Genomic DNA, 21023 nt, shown 5'->3' with positions numbered 1-21023 from the left:
CCAACCATACTAGATGAATCACTCAGCCTGCTTCCGCTTCCTGTGTCTGCATGCACTCAGAGGCCCAAGATAGGCTGAGGAGTTATGTTTGAGAAAGATTTGGCTGCAGCAGCAGACGACATCACATGGTTTAATTCAGCATTATTGCACAAAACTGACAACGCAGAGAGGTGCCGTTTTGTTTGTTTTTTTGTTTTTAGTTAAGAGGAAATGCTCTTGATACAGACTTTCAAGCCAGACACCATATATAATAATGCGTCCTAATATGGACCCTTGCTGTCCTGCAAAACCCATCTTCACCAGGCATCTACACCTCTCCTCTGTGTAGCAGGATTCGAACTCACTGGAAGTCTATTCATTATGGGTGACCTGTTATTATTATGGAGGTGGTGGACTCTCATTCGCTGGAGGTTTCTGAACATAGTTTGGAAGGCCCACCTGTCACGGATTCTTTAGTAGATATTCCTGCATTGCAGGGGGTGGACTAGATGACCCTGGGTGTCCCTTCCAGCTCTATGATTCTATGGTCCTTTTATTAAATCCAAGATGCCGGCTCTGATCGAAATTTGTTGCCCAAGCTCAGCTCCGCCAGTGATGGGACACATGTTCTGAGCATCACCGCAGTTGGTTCCTTTCATGGAAACTGGTATTTACAGTATTCCTTTAATTCAGCAATTTAGTTAATGTGGGAACAGCTGAAGTTTCTAAGAAGTGTTGTCTAGGGTTGGTCAAAGAAGGTGTTTTGACACTGGAACGGACCACCTCGGAAGGTGGTGGACTCTCCTCTCTTGGACAATGGCTTGATGACCATCTGTAGCAAATTCCTTGGCAAGGGGCTGGACTAGATGATTTCTGGGGTCCCTTCCAACTCTAAACCTCTGCTTGCCTAATTAGTTCATCTGTAGTTCTCTGGGAGGTTCAAGAACATAAATTATAGGGAGCCATGTGCTTTTCTCCCAAAATGAAGCAAGGGGTTGGGCTCAGGACTCGCAGGATCCTACCCCGTGTTGATGATCTGGTGCCGTTTAAGCTGGATGCTCTGATAGACGGGATCCTGACCCGTGTGGATGATCTGGTGCCTCTTCAACTGGATGCTCTGATTGAAGCACACCCCGCACTGGGAGCACTTGTACGGCTTCTCTCCCGTGTGGATTCTCTGATGTTTGATAAGGTTGGAGCACTGGCTGAAGCTCCTCCCGCACTCGGAGCAGCCGAAGGGCTTCTCCCCCGTGTGGATCCTCAGGTGCACTTTGAGGCTCCTGCTGTGGCTGAAGCTCTTGGGGCACACCGAGCACTTGTAGGGCTTCTCGCCTGTGTGGATTATCTGATGTGAGCTGAGGCTCCTGCCGTGGCTGAAGGTCTTCCCACACTGCAGGCACTTGTAGGGCTTCTCCCCCGTGTGGATCTTCTGGTGGGAGCTAAGGTAGGAGCTGTGGCTGAACTGCTTCCCGCACTCGGCACACCGGTAGGTTTCCTCCACCATGTGGGTCCTCTGGTGTTTGAGGAGGTGGACCTGGTGGTTGAAGCTCTTTCCGCACTCGGAGCATTTCAAGGGCTTCTCTCTGCTGTGGACGTACCGGCGTTTCCCTTCAGGACATTCCTCCAGGATCGGAATCTCATCCGCCTCTCCCCCTTCAAACACAAAGGCTTTGTTCCCCCACTTCTGCTTCTCTTCTGCCGCCTTTCTCTGCCCTTTGCCCTCTCTGCGATCCTCTTGCCCTTTACCTGAGGGAACCAAAACCAGAAATTCAATCAGGGAAGAGAGCTGATGCTTAACACTGTTTAGATCAACAGAGCAGAACATACCATATATACTGGAGTATAAGCCGACCCGAATATAAGCCGAGGCACCTAATTTTACCTCAAAAAAACCTGGGAAAACTTATTGACTCAAGTATAAGCTGAGGGTGGGAAATGCAGCAGTTACTGGTAAATTTATTTATTATTACGGTCGAGGACCAGCTCTTAGAAGTAAAATAAAATAAAAATAAAATGAATCCCTTTGAAAGAACAGTTTCCGGGAGTGTAACGTATATAAGACGCTTTGAACAAGATTTAAAAGAAAATTATTAATTATATAACAATGCTAAAAATTTAACCCTTAAAATAGTGGCTGCAGAAAGCTGAGCCTAGCTCGCTCAGGGTGCCATTGAGGAAAAATTCAGACGGGCTAGGAAGAAAGTCTGTGTCTGCATATTTGGGCACAGAATCTGGCAACCACCCTGGTTATCTTCAGGTCTTTGCCTAGCAAGAGCAGGTTGTATAATTGCTTTTCCAGGAGGCTTGCTAAGCTCACCAGTATGGGATCCAGGATCTCCCTTCGAGCTTCTTCATATAGGGGGCATCTGAAGAACAGATGCTCAGGGCTTCCTATTTCCCCTAATGGGCATACGCAGAGTTTTTGGGCGTATGGGATTTTTTTGTAAAGCCCCTCCAGCACAGGCGTGGGCAATGCCGTGCTTCTGGCAAGTGTAAAAGCCCTTCTTGTGTTTTTTGACAGGAGAAAGGAGAGGTAAGGTGCCGGGGGTTACTGGTAAATTTCAAAAATAAAAATAAATACCAATAAAATTACATTAATTGAGGCATCCGTAGGTTAAATGTTTTTGAATATTTATTTCAAAGATAAACAGTAAACAAAAACCTTAGCTCAATCAGCAACCAAGCTAAATCACAAGAGTTAAAATCTTTCAAAACTGGATTCCTCCTCCTCCTCATCCATATCACTGAACAGAGCTTCAGGTGTAGCTGGTGTGAGGTTATCAGCATAGACATTCTTATCACCGCCGAGTTTGCAGTCATCACCATCACTGCTTTTGTTCTCATACAAAGCGGTGTCTTCACTGCCGTCCATAGCATTACTAATGCCACATTTCTGGAAGGTGTGTTGCACCATGCCCTCTGGAATCTCTTCCCATGCATCACGAACCCACTTGGCTATCAATTCTATGTCGGGCTTCATCAGACTTCCAACTTTTGTCAGTCGGGCTTGACCAGACGACCTCCATTCATGCCACATCTTTCGCACACGGTCTGTGAAAGGTTTATTTAAACACGCATCCAGGGGCTGCAATACAGATGTAAGCCCACCTGGAATAACGGCCAAAGTAACTTGAGAAGACTTTGCCGATTTTATTACGTCATCGCATGTGTGGGCTCTGAACATGTCCCAAACTAGCAAGGATGGTTTTTTCTTTAAGGCTGCTCCTGGTCGTCCGTTCCAAATTTCTTCCAGCCATTTTTTTGTTCCGTCTTCATCCATCCAGCCTTTAACATGTGCGCGCACTGTAACTCGTGGTGGGAATTTGACCTTTTTAGGCAAGGTCTTTCTTTTAAAAATAACGACAGGCCGCAGCTTAGTTCCATTAGCCAAACATGACAGAACGACTGTGAAGTGGTTTTCTTCATTTCCTGTGGTTCTGAGTAAAATAGTTTTGTCTCCCAAACTTGCCACAGTTCTGTCGCTTGGAAGATCAAAGGTCATAAGTGTTTCATCCATATTCCCAATATCTCCCAGGTCATAGTTATGGATCCTTCTTTGTTTCATGATGACTGAATGGAATGACATCACTTTTTCATCAAGGTCTTTTGGCAACTTCTGGGACATCTTTGTTCTTTGCCGCAAACATAGGGCAAACCTATTCATGAAGCGGGTACACCATCCTGCAGACGCAACAAAATTTTCAATGCCTGGTGCTTTTAATTTGTCATCTTTAGCCATCTGAAGGGCACGGGAGCGAATTCCCATGCGTGTTACGCAGTAACCATTTTGACGACACTCCATAACCCATTTATACAATTCAGTCTCTAGAGCCCCATATGAAGTTGTCAAACCACGTTGAGCTTTTTTTGCCTTCGGAATCTTTTCCAAGTCAGCTTTCGTTTTCCGCCACTCCCTCACTTGCTTTTCGTCAACGCAAAATTCCCTACTTGCAATACTGTTATTGCTCTCTTCTGCTCTCGACACAACCTTAAGTTTGAAACCAGCTTCGTATGACCTGCGTTTTTGTTTTGGTCCAGGATTAGAAGTACTGGTACTGGGATCCATTTCTAACAGGACAAAAAAAAAAAGACAGTGCGTGTGTATATTATGAGCCCTAACACAGGCTGCTCTATGCAAGCATCATCAACAATGGGTCCAGATAAGGGCTACTAAGAAAATAAAAAATAAAATATAGCAGACTGAGTACCGTAAATAAACGTAACCCCTGCTAACTCTATTCCAGAGCTGTTTAGACATGCATCATCTTGCTACACAATAATTCAGTTTTACTAGTAAATAGGAGGTTAAACTAACCCCTTCCAGCCTTGGAAGGAGTGTGGGGAACGTGTGTGTGTGACACGCCTACACCATAGCTGTCAAGTTCTCCCTTTTTTAAAAAGGAAATTCCCTTACGCTGAATAGAATGAATCATAGAATCGTAGAGTTGGAAGATACCACAAGGGCCATCCAGTCCAACCCCCTGCCAAGCAGGAAACACCATCAAAGCATTCTTGACATATGCCTGTCAAGCCTCTGCATAAAGACCTCCAAAGAAGGAGACTCCACCACACTCCTTGGCAGCAAATTCCACTGCCGAACAGCTCTTACTGTCAGGAAGTTCTTCCTAATGTTTAGGTGAAATATTCTTTCTTGTAGTTTGAATCCATTGCTCCGTGTCCGCTTCTCTGGAGCAGCAGAAAACAACCTTTCTCCCTCCTCTATATGACATCCTTTTATATATTTGAACATGGCTATCATATCACCCCTTAACCTTCTCTTCTCCAGGCTAAACATACCCAGTTCCCTAAGCTGTTCCTCATAAGGCATCGTTTCCAGGCCTTTGACCATTTTGGTTGCCCTCTTCTGGACACGTTCCAGCTTGTCAGTATCCTTCTTGAACTGCGGAATAGGCTTCCTCGCGAGAAAAGGGAAAACTTGACAGCTATTTGACAGCTATAAACTGATCCATTCCTCTCTGCTTCTCCCCCCTGCTACCTCGCACAGAGCCGGCATAGGACGGGGATTATGAGAGGTGCAGCGCTTCTCCGAACCCCCAGTCCTGTGCCTTTCTCTGCTGCCGCACGCCTCACCCAAGTATAAGCCGAGGGCGGCTTTTTCAGCACATTTTTTGTGCTGAAAAAGTCGGCTTATACTCGAGAATATACGGTAAATGGGGGCTTGAAACTTGATCAGTGAATGAACTGGATCAATGAACATGGCAAAGAAAGAGACTCACCCAGAGAGACCTGATCCCCAGTGTTCTCCACGGATCCCCTGTGCAGAGACGCCTGGCCTGGTTCTGGAAAAGTCCTCTTCTCCTCCATGAAATGAACAGACATCTCCTCAAAGGGTGCCGGACCCTGATTTAAAAAGGGAGAAAGAAAGAAATTCAGAAGATAATGCAATTGCCTACAAACAGATAGCAAAGGTGGAGGGCGGCTGAACTTTCTCCTGCAGGATCTGTGGTTTCAAAGAAAGACAATGCTAAATAAATAAAGACAAGCCAGGCCTAGAGAGGTGTGAGGAGACCGAGGTGAGAGGGTGTCCTCGCCCCCCTCCCCCCCCAAATCCCGCCCCATACCTACCTGTCCTGGTAACACAGGAGCCACTTCCAGCCGGCTGCAAAGAGAAGGCGTCAGAGGAGGAACCCCCAGCGCCGTCTCCCCATCTCTGAGAACGGTTGCGCTTTCTACAAGGAAGACATTAAAACGTTAGAGCCTAAGGATGGCACCCTGATCTCACAGCAAGCGACCCTGCCTGAAACCAGGGAGAGACGCTGCCAGTCAGTGCAGACACTATTGAACTAGAATGAACTAAGTCAGGATAAGACAGCTTCTGTTTTTTTCTATTTGGAAAGGCTCAGTGGGAGAGCATCTGTTTGCATGTGGGAGGCCCAAGGTCTGGTCTCTGGCTGTGGCAAAGTTCCCTAAAAGCACCAAGAGCTGCTGCCAGTCAGAGTAGACAGTTCTGACCAGGGGGAACTGGGTAGGAGGCAGCTTTGAGCGTTCGAAAGAACCGTCTCCCATCCTATGAAAATCAAGGGGAGCATTCGTACCAGTTCATGTGAGTCAGGAACAACTGGGGGGGGTGCCTATAGGGTGGTCCTTACCCAGGGAGGGGGGTCCTCCGTCCCCTTCCTGCTTGATCCACCTGAAAAGCAGTCTCTGCGCAGCCTCTGGCGGATGCTCCTTGGCCCCTGGGAAATCTGTGGCCCCTTTGGCTAGCAACCCCTGCAGCTGAAAAGGGCAACAAGCCCAGGAAGAGAGAAGGGGCAGGGGAGGGAAGAGATTTGGAAAGGGGGGATTCATTTAGTTATTTATGATAAATACATATCTACCACCACTATTGATCAGAGCAGGTTACATGAATTGCACGTCAAACCGTAACGAAAATGCTGAAATCAGCTAACTAGAGTAGAAGTCTGCATTCCTAGCTTGCCTTCCCAGGCCTGGTGGAATAGAGGATTTTCAAGCAAATGTTTTAAGAGTTGAAATGGGAAGCAGCCTGCTGAATCTCCAGTGGCAGAGTGTTCCACAGGCACTCATCCTGTGACACTAAAGGCTCGTGTTTTTGTTGTTTTCAAATGAGCCTCGCCAACTGGAAGGACGGCTAGTGATGCTGCTGCAGATGTTGTCAGAGGTTCCCTGGACCTAAGTTTGGGCTTTGTAAATTAACACAGGGAACCTGAACCTGCCTTGGTAGTAGATGGGCAGCCAGCACACACAGAATGGTGGCGTTGGAAGGGACCTCGAGGGCCATGTAGTCTCCCCTGCAATGCAGGAATCTCAACAAATGCTTCCCCATCCAATCTGAAACCATGCCGGACCCTGCTTAGCTTTTCAAATGTACTAGCAGATTTCTTGAGGCGCCACTGAGGATTTTATTATTATTAAAAGGAATGACACACACTCTCTTTCAAATATGAAAAAAGTTAAGTATGACATTCAGGCAGGGTGAGGAGAAAAGACTTATTATTGATTATCAATTGCAATTCATATTTGTTCTTATTATATGAAAACCACCCTGAGATCTTTTGATGAAGGGTGGTATAAATAATAAATATTATATTTATATACTTTTCAAATTTATACATTTCATTAGTTTTACAATCCATTTAACATTTCAAAATTTGACTTCCTTCCACCTCTTTCCACGGTTCCCTAAATTTATTTTTAAATATTCATCTGCATATCCAAATTCATTTAACTTGTCCATTTAATTATCTACTGTAAATATATACTCTTATATAACTGCAGGTTATTGCAATAATCCTGCTAATGTTTTTATCTGTTTACAGTTTATCTGTAAATACTCAATAAACCATTTCCATTCTTTTATGAAAAAGTTTGTTATCTTGATTTTTTATTCTTCCGGCAAATTTAGCCATTTCTGCATATCCCATAAGTTTTTGTATCCATTCTTCCTTTTCTGGGACTTCTGCTTCTTTCCATTTTGGGGCAAGTAACATTCTTGTTGCTGTAGTTGCATGCATAAAAAAAATTCTGTACAATTTAGGTACCGTACTTCTGTCCCTATAATTCTCAAAAGAAAAACTTCTGTAGTTTTTTTAAAGAAAAGTTATTTTGAACATCCTTTTAAATTCATTATATATCATTTCCCCTTCCAACCACAAGCCTCACCTGCTTGTCTTCCTGCTTCCTGTCCTCTGCCTGGCTCAGGAGGAAGCCTTCTGCCAGGGCCACCGCCTGGGAACTGGTCTCGGCTCCACACTCCCTGACCCAGCTCTCCATCTCCGGAGGGAGGACAGCCAGGAACTGCTCCAGGATCACCAAGTCCAGGATCTGACTCTTGGTGTGCCTTTCTGGCTTCAGCCACTGATAGCACAGTGAGCGGAGCTGGCCGCAGATCTCTCTCGGACCCTCAGCTTCCTGGTAGCACAACTCGCGGAAGCACTTCTGCGGCAGGTCCCCCCAGATGGCCTCACCGTTCCCAATCTGGATGATGCGGGGACCTTCTCCCTCCTCAGGCCCAGCTGAGTCTAGCTCCTCCATCCTGGAGCTCCCCAGCAGCTCGGTCTCCAACACAGAACCTCCACCACCGCCTTCTTTATGGAGGGTAGGAGCGTGTGATTTTGGGGCAGGGTGAGGAAGAGATTAGGGTCTTACAAAGGTCCCCCCTCTGGGCAATTAGCATACATCCCCCCAAAACTGGAAGATGCCTTGATAGTAGCAGTGGAGGAAACTGGGTAAACACTGAGGTCTGCAGCCTGCAAGGAAAGGCAGGTGAGGTTTAGGGCACGGAAAGACACCAGGGGGAAGCGGATAAGTTGGGACTTCCTTCTCCTAGGAGGCAGAGACCCAAATCTGGACCGAGAAAAGGGGATGGAGGAGCTCTAGCTAGGGATCAACTCAAGCTCCTTCTGCCCGCTGACCAGAAAATTCATGTCTGTTCCACCCCAACCCCAACCCCCACAAAAAGAGCCCACTCTGAGATTCCTTTTCCTCTCGCTTTCCAGTCTTACAAGGGCAAACTCCTATTATGCAAAGGTGGGCTGCAGAACTTCTAACAAAATTTTGCTTTAAAAAAAGAAATAATTGTGGTGGTTCCCTCGTAAGTGAGGTTCATGGACCATAGAATCACAAAGTTGGAAGGGACCAAGTTGAACTTTCTGCAATGCAGGAATCTTTTGGCTAAGGCGGGGCTCGAACCCACAACCCTGAGAGCCTCGTGCTCTACCAACTCAGGACTCATCCCAGGACTCATCCCAGGACTCAGATAAAATTCAGCCGGTAGGATTGCACACGGTGAATCGTAGGGACGCGGGTGGTGCTGTGGTCTAAACCACTGAGCCTCCTGGGCTTGCCAATCAGAAGGTCGGCGGCCCCAGCTCCTGCCAACCTAGCAGTTCAAAAGCACACCAGTGAAAGTACCTTTTTACACTGTGAATAAGGAGCAAATGTTCTGTTTGAATATATTACCTCAAGTTATTTGGATGTTTCCAAATGCACTGAACAAGTGATACAACAACAACAACAACAACAACAACAACAACAACAACAACAACAACAATTCCCCAGCCACTTCAGGTGGCTTCCAGCAAAATATAAAAACATGATAAGACATCAAACAATAAAAACTTCCTGATCCTGCTTCTTTGAGAGAAGCTGAAAAATTAGGATATCAACTTATTATTCTATATGAACTCAACTTATTCTATATCAACTGAATGACAGGAAACTAGGGCCTGCCCTGTAGAATGCCCTCCCGTCAGATGTCAAGGAAATAAACATCTATCTGACTTTTAGAAGACATATTCTGTTGGGAGCCACCCAGAGTGGCTGGGGCAACCCAGTCTGATGGGCGGCATATAGATGATATAATCATCATCATTATTATTAAATTATTATGGAAGCCGCCTGAGGGGAGAGATGCTCTTGGGCTCCAATTCTTCTTTGCAGGCTTGGCCACCGTAAGGACACAGTGCTGAGATTCCTGCCTTGCAGAGGGGGGTTGGACTAGATGACTCTCAGGGTCCCTTTGCTGGACTAGATGGGCCCTTGGCCTAATGAAACTACAGGGCTCTTCACGTGATCTGTGTGTGCACGCAGACACACGTGTGTGAGTGAATGAGAGGGGGGGGAGGGGTGGGAGAGAGCGAGAGCGCGCACCTTCAGGGAGAAACCCCTGTCTCTTCTATGCAACGAGGATGAATCAGCTGCAACCCCCCACACACACACACACCTGACTCGCAGCTTCCCTGCCTGCTCTCTCTCCAACCCCACCCTCAATCCCACGGGTATTGCATTGCATTGCATTGGACACACACGAACACACACACCCTATCCCTAAAGCTTGCGGAACCCCAAGGCGCTTTGCACTCACCCGACTCCTTGCAGGGCGAGGGCGGCGCGCGATGGCAGAGGGGGCGGGCCAGCTGTTCCGCTTAAGCCACGCCCCCTTTCCCAAGGGAAGAGGTTGGGCGGAGGGGAAGGGGGGGTCAGTATCCAGCATCCCCTTCTCTCTCTTTTTCACTCTAGCAGCTTGCACTCTCTGGATTTAACCCTTAAGGCAACTACGCGCGGGGGGGGAGGGGAGGGGGAGGGAGGGCAAGTCCGCTCCCCGCGCCCCCCAGGTTTGCAGAAAGCTCTTCTCTCCGTTAGCACGGCTAGTCTGCGGCAGCGCTCTACATGCCTAGAAAAGGAAACAAAATGCAAAGCCTTCGCTGCTCTTCCTTTCATGTACGCGGATGTACAGGTGAAACTCGGAAAATAATCGAAAAGTGCATTTATTTCAGTAATGCAACTTTTTTATTTTTATTTTTACAAACGCTTTCTTTTGGAAATTCCACAGTAATAAAACAAATAGTTACAATAATACAAAAATAAACATCGCTATTACATTTCATTAATTACATTCCATTTATAATGGACCCACCTAACGACAAATAATTACAATTACAACAAATAAAGGTTTGACATGTCTTGCTTTGCATGTCATGCATCTATCTCATATATTGGTTTCACCTTTTAAGTTGCATTACTGAAATAAATGCACTTTTCAACGATATTCTAATTTTCCGAGTTTCACCTGTATGTACCGTGCATGCAAGTGGGGGTGGGGGTGGGGTGTCCAGATAGGAAGTGCAGCAGCGAGCTCGGCAGAGGCTTTTCAAGTGGCGAGCGGTTCCCCTGGCCAAGACACGTCTGTTGGGAGAGTCTGAAAGCTAGTAAAACGAAGACCATCTGCCCCTATGGGGAAGGGCAAAGCACATTATCTAATCAAAGATAATGTGGGTTGCGGAAGGGATGTAGAAATCCTCCTGGTTTGGGTGGGTGCTGGGGATCTGCAAGACAGTGTGATTAGGGGGCGTGCATGAATGAATGCGTAATTCTGATTGGCTAATGGCCCCCCTATTTATTCCTGGCATCTTTTGAATTTGGTCACTCGTGCTGGTTTTGAATCTCCCTCCCACCCACTGCTTGTTTTAAGGTGTTAGCCTGACATTGCTTTGCCTTTCTAGGGGTTGCCTGTATTCAGGGGCCCAGTAGGAATTTTGCCATCTGGCTCATTGGCCTTGCCATTTGGTTTTTGCCTACTGCTAAGCAAATCGTCACAACTTGTTAGGTTGGCGGTTAGGCTTTTGGTTAATTAATTTGTTGGAGGAGGGGTGTGGCATCTACATGCCAACCCTCTTCTTAACATCGCTCCATATAGAAGTATTCCGTTAAAGGAATCCTAGGGCTTTGTCTCTCGTCCTTACATCCCCGCCAAATGGCGGGGCTGGGGGGGCCTCTTTAGGGAACACTCATGGACAAGAGGGGGGAATGTCTGGGCACAGCTACCTCCTCTCCCATTGGGTGTTTACTTGACTTCCCTTTACGCGTGGGGAAGTCGGAGCTGGTCCTGTCCAAATTGGACAGATGGTGATGGTCCTGACCCAAGTGGTCAGATGGAAATGGTCCTGCCCCTACGGGCAGATGAAAATTGGTCCTGTCCCAAAGCGGGGGACAGATGGTTTAACCAAAAGCCTAAGCCAACACTCAACTAAATAATTGTAATTAAATAAAGTTGTCGCCAAAATAATGCCAAAAACCCAAACCAAAATTAAGTGTCCTGGTGTGAGTTATTTTGGGGGATTTCGGGCATCCTCGTCACGCAAATAACATTTGCTTTATAGGGGGTTGGACTGGATGACCATCCCATAGCCACAATTCCGCATAATAATCCCAGGCCGCAGGGTTGGCCTAACAAAACACACTGATCCCAAGTCCTTTTTAAAAGCACATTCTTTCCTTCAAAGAATCTTGAGAACTGTAGTTTACCCACCACAAAGCTACAGTTCCCAGCAGCCTTCACAAACTACCGTGGTCAGGATTCATTTTCTTAAGGAGGGAGAAATAATATTTAAATGTGCAACCGGACACACACAACAACCGACAGTGTCCGCCTCCGCCTCCACCACCACAAGCCTCCTGTATTACTTGGCAGCCTGTGTGGATTTTCTCCTTGCAATGTGGTAAAATTTGGTCGAAATCCACTCAGGAAATCCACTCAGGCTGCCAAGTGATACAGGAGGCTTGGGCGGTGGGCGGACAGAGATGGTTGTGTGGGGGTCGGGTTTAAGCCTGTGCAATATATCAGCACGTTGCTTGAAACCGATATTTAGAGAAAATCGTGATAACCTTATATAAAAAGCCTTATATAACCTTATATATAACCTTATATATAACCTTATATATAAACCTTATATAACCTTATATATAAACCTGTATATAAAAAGACCTGGCAATTTATCGTGCATCAAGGCCGGTATTGAAAAAGCTGTGCGAAGGCTATGCTTCCTGCTGGGAAGCCCTTGCTAACTCCGCCTAAGCTCCTCCCTGCGAATCCGAAGCGCTGGCTTCTGGCTGAAAGGATGGAGGAACCACGTGCACCGTTTCCTCCGCCTCCAGCAGCTGCAGCAGGTCGAGAGAGAGAGAGAGAGAGAGAGAGGTCGAGAGAGAGAGCTGGCAAAATTAAAAATCGGAATCTCTCTGCAGCAAATCCGGTAGGTTGCTTGCTTGAGAAGGCTGGTCAGCAGGGCTGGCTCCTTACAAGTCGTGGCTTCCGGAACCCATTTCCTCTCCCCTAAAAACATGAACAAACAAAGCCCCCCCGTTTGAACCTCTTCCTCTCCCCCCCACCATCTCTCTGTGTGTTTGTCCCCCTGTCTCTCTCTCTCTCTCCCCCCCCCCCCCCCGGGTTTTGCTTCTGCGAAGGAAGCCGCTCTCGGCCTCACCGGTTTTATTATTAACTAAGCTGACAGCAGCGTTCTCACCGTCCCTGCTGCTGGATTGTTTTTCATAGTTAAAAGGAGAGAGAGACTCGGCTCCCCCCCCCACCTGTCTCTCTCCCCTCCCACCCATTAGGCTTCCCATTTTCTCCTCTAGTCCCACTCCCTACCCTAGAACTCTTCTCAATTATCCCCACAACCATTTCGATTTCTCTTCCATTGGTTCCTGCCAACCTAGCAGTTCAAAAGCGCGCAAGTGCAAGCAAATAAATAGTTGCTGCTGATGCGGGAAGGTAAACAGTGTTTCCATGTGCTCTGGCTTCCGTCATGGTGTCCTGTTGCGCCAGAAGCGGTTTAGTCCTGCTGGCCACATAACCCAGAAAGCTGTCTGCGGAGAAATGCCGTCTTCCTCGGCCTGATAAGCGAGCTGAGCGCCGTAACCCCATAGTCGCCTTTGACTGGACGTGACCGTCCAGGGTTCCTTTACCTTTAACCTTTCGCATTTGTTGTACAGACAATAATATAATAATATAATATTAATAACAACATGGTGTTTCCGTGTGCTGCTCTGGTTCGCCAGAAGCGGCTTTGTCATGCTGGCCACATGACCTGGAAGCTGTATGCCGGCTCCCTCGGCCAATAATGCAAGATGAGCGCCACAACCCCAGGGTCGGTCACGACTGGACCTAATGGTCAGGGGTCCCTTTACCTTTATAGTTGAAGCATTCTGTGCCCCTCTTTTAAATTGGAACCAGTGAAGGCAGTGAAGTTGAGGTTGAATTCCGACAAGACAGAAGTAGGCTACTGTTCTTGGGGGGACAGGAGGTGGGCAGGTGTGGAGGAATCCCTGGCCCTGAATGGGGTACCTGTGTCCCTGAAGGAGCAGGTGCGCAGCCTGGGAGTCATTTTGGACTCACAGCTGTCCATGGAGGTGCAGGTCAATTCTGTGTCTAGGGCAGCTGTCTACCAGCTCCATCTGGTGCGCAGGCTGAGACCCTACCTGCCTGCAGACTGTTTCACCAGAGTGTTGGATGCCGTGGTTATCTCCCGCTTGGGGGACTACTGCAATGTGCTCTATGTGGGGCTACCTTTGAAGGTGACTCAGACTCTACAATTAATCCAGAATGTGGCAGCTGGACTGGTGACTGGGAGTGGCCGCAGAGACTATACAACACACGTCCTAAAGGATCTTCACAGTGTTGGTGATGACGTTTAAAGCCCTAAACAGCCTCAGTCCAGTATATCTGAAGGAGCGTCTCCACCCCCACCATTCAACCCAAACACTGAGGTCTACCTCCGAGGGCCTTCTGCTGGTTCCCTCACTGCGAGATGTGAAGTTACAGGGAACCAGGTATTCTCGGTAGTGGTGCCCGCCCTGTGGAACACCCTCCCATCAAATGCCAAGGAAATAAAGAACTACATAACTTTTAGAAGACATCTGAAGGCAGCCCTGTTTAGGGAAGTTCTTGATGTTTGATATTTTACTATGTTTCATATTTGCTGGAAGCAGCCCAAAGTGGCTGGGGAAACCCAGCCAGATGGGCAGGGTATAAATATTATTATTATTATTATTATTATTATTATTATTATTATTATTATTATTATTCTATCATTGAGTAAATTTTCATAAAATTAAATGCATCAAACTTAAGAGTTTTATTGTTGCTCAATGTTCCCCTAGATTATTTGTCTTCAGCATGCCTCGCCATCACCGTGCTGTATATATCCCCGAATACCACCATTTGGTAGAGAAAAGAAAAACCAAGAGCGCTGTCTGGATGCATTTTGGATTGCCCGCTGATGAGAACGGCCGTGTTTTGACTGACAATGGCGCCATTTGCAAAATATGTTTGCATTCGGTATCAGCAAAAGGCGGGAACACCTCCAATCTAAGCAGCCACCTCAAGTTTCACCACCCTCTGAAATTTAGGGAGTTGTCCGCACCCGTGGCGGTACCTTCCTCATCAAGAGGCATTTCCATTTCTTCACGTACTGCTGCTAATTCTGACAATCCTCCAGCTGTAATGCCGTCAACAGCTAGAGCTGCTGAGCCAGCAAGAACTGATAGGGAAAGTCCTAGAGGACAGCAAAAAACAGCATTGGATTCTCAGCTGCTCCCTTCCAAGACCTCAAGGACTTGCACTCAGGCAATCGCGCAGTTTCTGGCTACGTGCATGCAGCCGTACAACACTGTAGAGCACCCCAAATTTGTCCAGATGGTGAACACTCTAAACCCGAGGTATCGGTTGCCTGATAGGAAATACTTCACAGCCACGGGAGTTCCAAAACTGTACAGTGACACTGTGGAGAAAATGAAGAGAGAAATACAGCGGATAAATGAGAGTGAACTGGTCATCACTACGGACAGTTGGACGTCAGTGGCAGGCACTCCCTTTGTGGCTGTGACGATACATTTCATTTCCGATGAGTGGAAGTTGACAAGCGCTTGCTTGGCCTGTAAGCATTTCTTGGAGGACCACACCGCAGATCACCTTTGTGAAATGCTCACAGACACCTTTTCGGAGTGGGACATTGATGTGAAGAACATATTTTGCAGCACGACGGACAACGGCTCAAATATTCTAAAAGCAGTCAGGCAGCTTGGTTTCGAGCACATTTCCTGCTTTGCCCACAATATAAGTATCGGGGTTAACCGAGCTTTGAGCCTGACACCGTTGAAAAGGGCAATTGGGAAACTGAAGGGTCTGCAAAATAGCATTTGCTGCAGCTGGAGGATGAGGAGAGACCTCGCCAGAGCTCAAGAGCTACTTCAGATGGACCAAGTCAGTTTGCCAAGCGCTTGCCCCACAAGATGGTGGAGTACGCTTCAGCTGTGCCAAAGGTTTCTCGAAAACCAAGTTCCACTCTGCAAGGTACTTACGGAGCATCCATCTAAAAGACTTTTGATGTTGGAAGGGGGCGACGTCTCAGCCGTCCAGGACTTTGTGTCTGCAACTACTCTGCTAGAGGACATCACCACGACTCTAAGTGGAAGCAATTATGTCGCGGCGTCAACCATTCTGCCTCTTTATAGGCAAATTAATAAAAGCCTCCAGCCTGATGAGGGAGACAGTGTGCTGCTGAAGGACATTAAACGTGCAATTTTAGGCGCACTGTCGGAAAAGTACGATAGCGCTCCCACGGCAACCACTTTAGGCCTGGCCTCGTTGTGCGACCCAAGGTTTCGCCTGTGTTTCTTGGAGGCTCCAGAGGCTGTCAGACAGGAGGCCGTAAAGAAGATGACAGACTTCCACGAGCGTCTGTGTTCTGCTTCTACGGAGCCCAATACTTGCCCTGCTCCACCCAAAAAGAAAAGGGGGCTGGCAAAAATTTTTGATTTGGAGGAGGAAGAAGAGGACCTAGCAGTGGCAGATGATGAATCGAAAGCAGAAAAAGAGCTAAAGGAGTATATGGCTATGCCAAGAGTGGACATTGATGGATGCCCTCTGACGTGGTGGAAAGCACACGAGGCTTCCTTCCCAATGTTGAAGGTGCTGGCAAAGAAGTTTTTGGCTATCCCAGGGACGAGTGTGCCATCCGAAAGTGTGTTCAGCACGGCTGGCAATGTTTTTCAAAGACAAAGGTCATCTCTATTGCCAGAGAATGCTGAAATACAAATTTTCCTTGAAAAAAACATAGATTTCATGTAATAATTTTTTGTTCTGTAAAATTTTATCCATCCTTTCTAGTTTGGCCTGGTTTATTAAAAAATGCACATTTTCCTTGCAAATATATATATTTTGTTTAATTTTTTTTTGTTCTGTGAAATGTTATCAATTCTTTCTAGTTTGGCCCAGTTTGTAAAAGAAACGAAAATTTTGCTATCTATATAGATATATAAATAGATAAATATTTTTTCTGTAAAATTTTAATCATTCTTTCTGGTTTGGCCTGGTTTTAAAAAATGCACATTTTTGGCAATAAAAATATTGTTTAACAAACTTTTGTTCTGTTAAAATTTATCCCTTCTCTTCTTTCTATTTTGGCCTACCGTAGTTTAGAAAAGAAAATTAACATTTATCACCAAATTTATCACCAAATTTATCACATTTTGATAGCTATGCTGCTGGTTATTTCTACAGCTTTAATTTTAGAGATGCTAATTCAAACATTACTGGTATGGTAGTACCATAACACAACAGTTGTAACAATATTTTAAAGGTTAGCAAAAATTTATCAGTTTTAAAATTAGACCTGGAAGTAGTAGCAGTTGCCAGTTCATTCCCATTTTCAGCTCCAGCCTTATTTCAGATATCGTGATACAGTCATACCTTGGTTTCTGAACGCCTTAGTTGTTTAACAAATGAAAATGATGTCTGGATGGTATCTGACTAGTAAAATTAGCAAAAATGTACAAAAATATAGAAAGTAAGTGTTGGAAATGTAAAACAGCAGAATGGACATTTTTCCATATGTGGTGAGATTGTAAAATTGTAAAGAAATATTGGGAAATGATTTATAATGAAATAAAGATGTTTAAAATAGCTTTTGTTTAAAAACCGTAAGATTTCTTACTAGGTATTATAGGAGTGGACATACCAGGACTACAAAAGGACTTATTTATGTATGCAACTATGGCCGCACGAATATTGCTAGCACAACATTGGAAAGGTGTCCTAGCCAAAGAAGATTGGCAAGTCAAACTAATGGAATAGGATTAAGTGGCAAAATTGACAATGAAACTAAGAGGAAGAGAGGACAATGAATTGAAGGAAGATTGGAAGGACTTTATTGCATAAATACAGAAGCAATGCACACAGGTTAATACATTAGCAGGATTCTAGAACTAATTGTAATATTATGACTGGACAATAAGTAATTTCAATTCTTTTTTTAAATTTGCAATGAACATGTGGTATGATGATAAATAATGAACCAGGGAAGGGAGTAGGGGGAAGTCATTTTTTCTGTTTAGTTATGAATTTGTATTGTGGTTTTTTAATTTTTGTTATTTTTGGAAAATTAATAAAATATTATAAAAAAGAAAAGTTATTGTAAAACAATGACTTTATACAATATAAACAATGTAGGATAGACTTTCCAGTCTTTCTGTGTTTTCATTGTTCCTTTGTTGCAATTATAAAAATGAGATTTATGCTGTTGTTCTTATAACAAGGAGTTGGACTAGAAGACCCTCGGAGTCCCTTTCAACTCTACAGTTCTAGGATTCCAGAACCAATCCTTCTTCCTAAACACCACTGTCGTGCTCCACTTTTCCCAACTCTCCATTCCCAATTCTCTCTGCCAAAGACCAAATATCAATGGACTCTCAGCACATGTTCCCTCTCAATGAGCCCTCGAGAGTCACATTCTGCACATGCCTAACAGTACATTGTATCTTTCATTATACTTACTATTATGAGACATTACCCTCGTTGCTTTAATACATATATGTACAACATTCCATACAAACACCAGAACACCAAATATTCTCCATGCATTTACAATTGATATTTCCCTATATGAGTTTGCTGATATGAGGGACAAAGTGAACTCTGGGGGGAAAACATGGTACACTCCATACATAGAATCATAGAATTACAGAGTTGGAAGAGACCATGAGGGCCATCCAGTCCAACCCCCTGCCAAGCAGGAAACACCGTCAAAGCATTCTTGACATATGCCTGTCAAGCCTCTGCTTAAAGACCTCCAAAGAAGGAGACTCCACCACACTCCTTGGTAGCAAATTCCACTGCAATTGATATTTCCCTATTTGAGTTTGCTGATATGAGGGACAAAGTGAACTCGGGGGGGGGGGGACATGGTACACTCCATACATCTAAATAGGTGCTTATTAAGAACTCCATTATAATTGAAACAATTTCCACACTCCTTCCATTTAAACAGTTCTCTGTGAGCTTCTGATGTTTTCTAACACTCCATACATGATTATTACTATTTATTTCATTTCTATACTGCTTTATATTTTTAAAAAGCCATTTACAGCATATTAAAATATCAATAAAACAATCCAGAATGAAACATTTGTGAAAAAAAGACAAATATAAAGTCAAAGCAACATAATTAACAGGAAACTAAAATATTATGAAGGTCAACTACAGAATACATATATAACAAAAAATTAACACAAAATAAAAATATTAAAATATTTAAAAAAAATTCCTGTGAAGTCAAATATAAAATACACATTTAAAACAGCATAATTAACAAGAGAGTAAAATAGTATGATAAGTATGATAACATTTAAATGATTTCTCCCCTGTGAGTTCGTTGATGTCTAGTTAGGTTTCCACCCTGACTGAAGCTCTTTCCACACTCCATACATTTAAAGGGTTTCTCCCCTGTGTGAGTTCGTTTATGTTTTGTAAGAACTCCTCTCTCACTGAAGCCCTTCCCACACTCCATACATTTAAATGGCTTCTCCTGTGTATGAGTTTGGTGATGTGTTGCAAAAGCTCCACTCTGACTGAAACACTTCCCAGAAATACATTTAAATAGTTTCTCCTCTCTGTGAGTATGTTGATGTCTAGTAAGGTTTGCACTCTGACTGAAGCTCTTTCCGCACTCCATACATTTAAAGGGTTTCTCCCCTGTGTGAGATCGTTGATGTTTTGTAAGAACTCCTCTCTCACTGAAACCCTTCCCACAATCCATACATTTAAAAGGTTTCTCTCCTGTGTGAGTTCGTAGATGTTGACGAAGGCATGAACACTGACTGAAGGTCTTTCCGCACTCCATGCATTTAAAAGGTTTCTCCCCTGTGTGAGTCTGTTGATGTCTAGTAAGTGTTCCCTTTTGACTGAAGCTCTTTCCACACTCCATACATTTAAAGGGTTTCTCCCCTGTGTGAGTCCTTTGATGTCCAGTAAGTATTCCATTGTGACTGAAACTCTCTCCACACTCCATGCATTTAAAGGGTTTCTCACCTGTGTGAGTTCGTAGATGAACAGTAAGTGTTCCATTGTGACTGAATCCCTTCCCACACTCCATACATTTAAATGGTTTCTCCCGTGTATGGGTTTGCTGATGTGTTGAAAAAGCTCCACTCTGACTGAAACACTTCCCATAAATACATTTAAATAGTTTCTCCCTGGTGTGTACTCGTTGATGTACAGTAAGACTTCCATTTACACTGAAGCTCTTTCCACACTCCAAACATTTATATGGTTTCTCCCCTGTGTGAGTCCGTTGATGTATAGTAAGTTTTCCATTTTCACTGAAGCTCTTTCCACACTCCATACATTTAAAAGGTTTATCCCCTGTGTGAGTTCGTAGATGTATAGTAAGGTGTGAACATTGTCTGAAGCTCTTTCCACACTCCAAACATTTATATGGTTTCTCCCCGGTGTGAGTCCGTTGATGATTTCGAAGAACTCCAAACGTGGTGAAACATTTTCCACAATCCATACATTTAAAGGGTTTCTCCCCGGTGTGAGTTCGTAGATGCCCTCTAAGAATTCTACTATCACTGAAACCCATTCCACAATCCATACATTTAAAGGGTTTCTCCCCGGTGTGACTTCGTAGATGTATAGCAAGGTTTCTATTTTGACTGAAGCTCTTTCCACACTCCATACATTTAAAGATCTTCTCCCCTGTGTGAGTCCGTTGATGTCCAGTAAGTCTTCCATTTTGACTGAAGCTCTTTCCACAGTCCATACATTTAAAAGGTTTCTCCCCTGTGTGAGTTCGTAGATGTATAGTAAGGTGTGAACATTGTCTGAAGCTCTTTCCACACTCCAAACATTTATATGGTTTCTCCCCAGTGTGAGTTCGTTGGTGTATAGTAAGTTTTCTATTTTCACTGAAGCTCTTTCCGCAGTACATACATCTAAATGGTTTCTTCCCTGTGTGAATTTGTTTATGTAAAGTAAAGGTTCCATTTTTACTGAACCTCTTTCCACACTCCATACATTTATATGGTTCTTCCCCTTCGTGAGTTAGGTGATGATTTCTAAGGCTGCAACTGTAAGTGAAACTTTTTCCACACTCCATACAATTAAATAGTTTCTTCTCTGTGTGAATTTGTTGATGTACGGTAAGGTTTCCATTTTTACTGAAGCTTTTTCCGCACTGCATACATTTAAAAGGTTTCTCTCCTGTGTTAGTTTGATGTGTGCTAAGGTGTTCACTCACACTGAAGTACTTTGCAGATGTCCCTTCAATATTCTGACTGCCTCCTCCATCACCTGTTTTAAAGTGGGGAGGAAAGAAAATATTGTTAGGTTTTGATGGAAGAGAACAAGAAAAATTAACACACAGCAAGACCAATCAGCACCTCCAGTCCTCCCTCTGCTATTTACTACATTTTTAGGAAAGGAAAGGAAATCTGAAAATAGGCTCAAGAAC

The 21023-nt window shown here is 44.7% G+C and overlaps 2 protein-coding genes across 6 annotated transcripts in view; one reads left to right on the top strand and one right to left on the bottom strand.

Annotated features, from left to right (window-relative positions):
* Positions 1-12308: 12308 nt before the first annotated feature.
* LOC118081204 (E3 SUMO-protein ligase ZBED1-like) lies at positions 12309-17750 on the top strand. Its single transcript, XM_035107517.3, has 2 exons — positions 12309-12488; positions 14395-17750. The coding sequence occupies exon 2, from the start codon at positions 14411-14413 to the stop codon at positions 16361-16363; it is 1953 nt and encodes a 650-aa protein (XP_034963408.2). The 5' UTR covers positions 12309-12488; positions 14395-14410; the 3' UTR covers positions 16364-17750.
* Positions 17420-21023, bottom strand: part of LOC132591243 (uncharacterized) — a 75168-nt gene continuing 71564 nt past the window's right edge. For all 5 annotated transcript variants that reach the window (XM_088663803.1, XM_088663806.1, XM_060268877.2 and 2 more), the window contains one exon: positions 17420-20863. In XM_088663803.1, the coding sequence (XP_088519929.1) occupies positions 18918-20863 (1946 nt within the window). In that variant the 3' untranslated portion in view covers positions 17420-18917. The remainder of the gene's footprint in view (positions 20864-21023) is intronic.

Source organism: Zootoca vivipara, chromosome 2 (genome assembly GCF_965207765.1).
Source record: "Zootoca vivipara chromosome 2, rZooViv2.hap1.1, whole genome shotgun sequence".
Classification (NCBI taxonomy): domain Eukaryota; kingdom Metazoa; phylum Chordata; class Lepidosauria; order Squamata; family Lacertidae; genus Zootoca; species Zootoca vivipara.
This window is presented reverse-complemented; position numbering and strand designations above follow the sequence as displayed.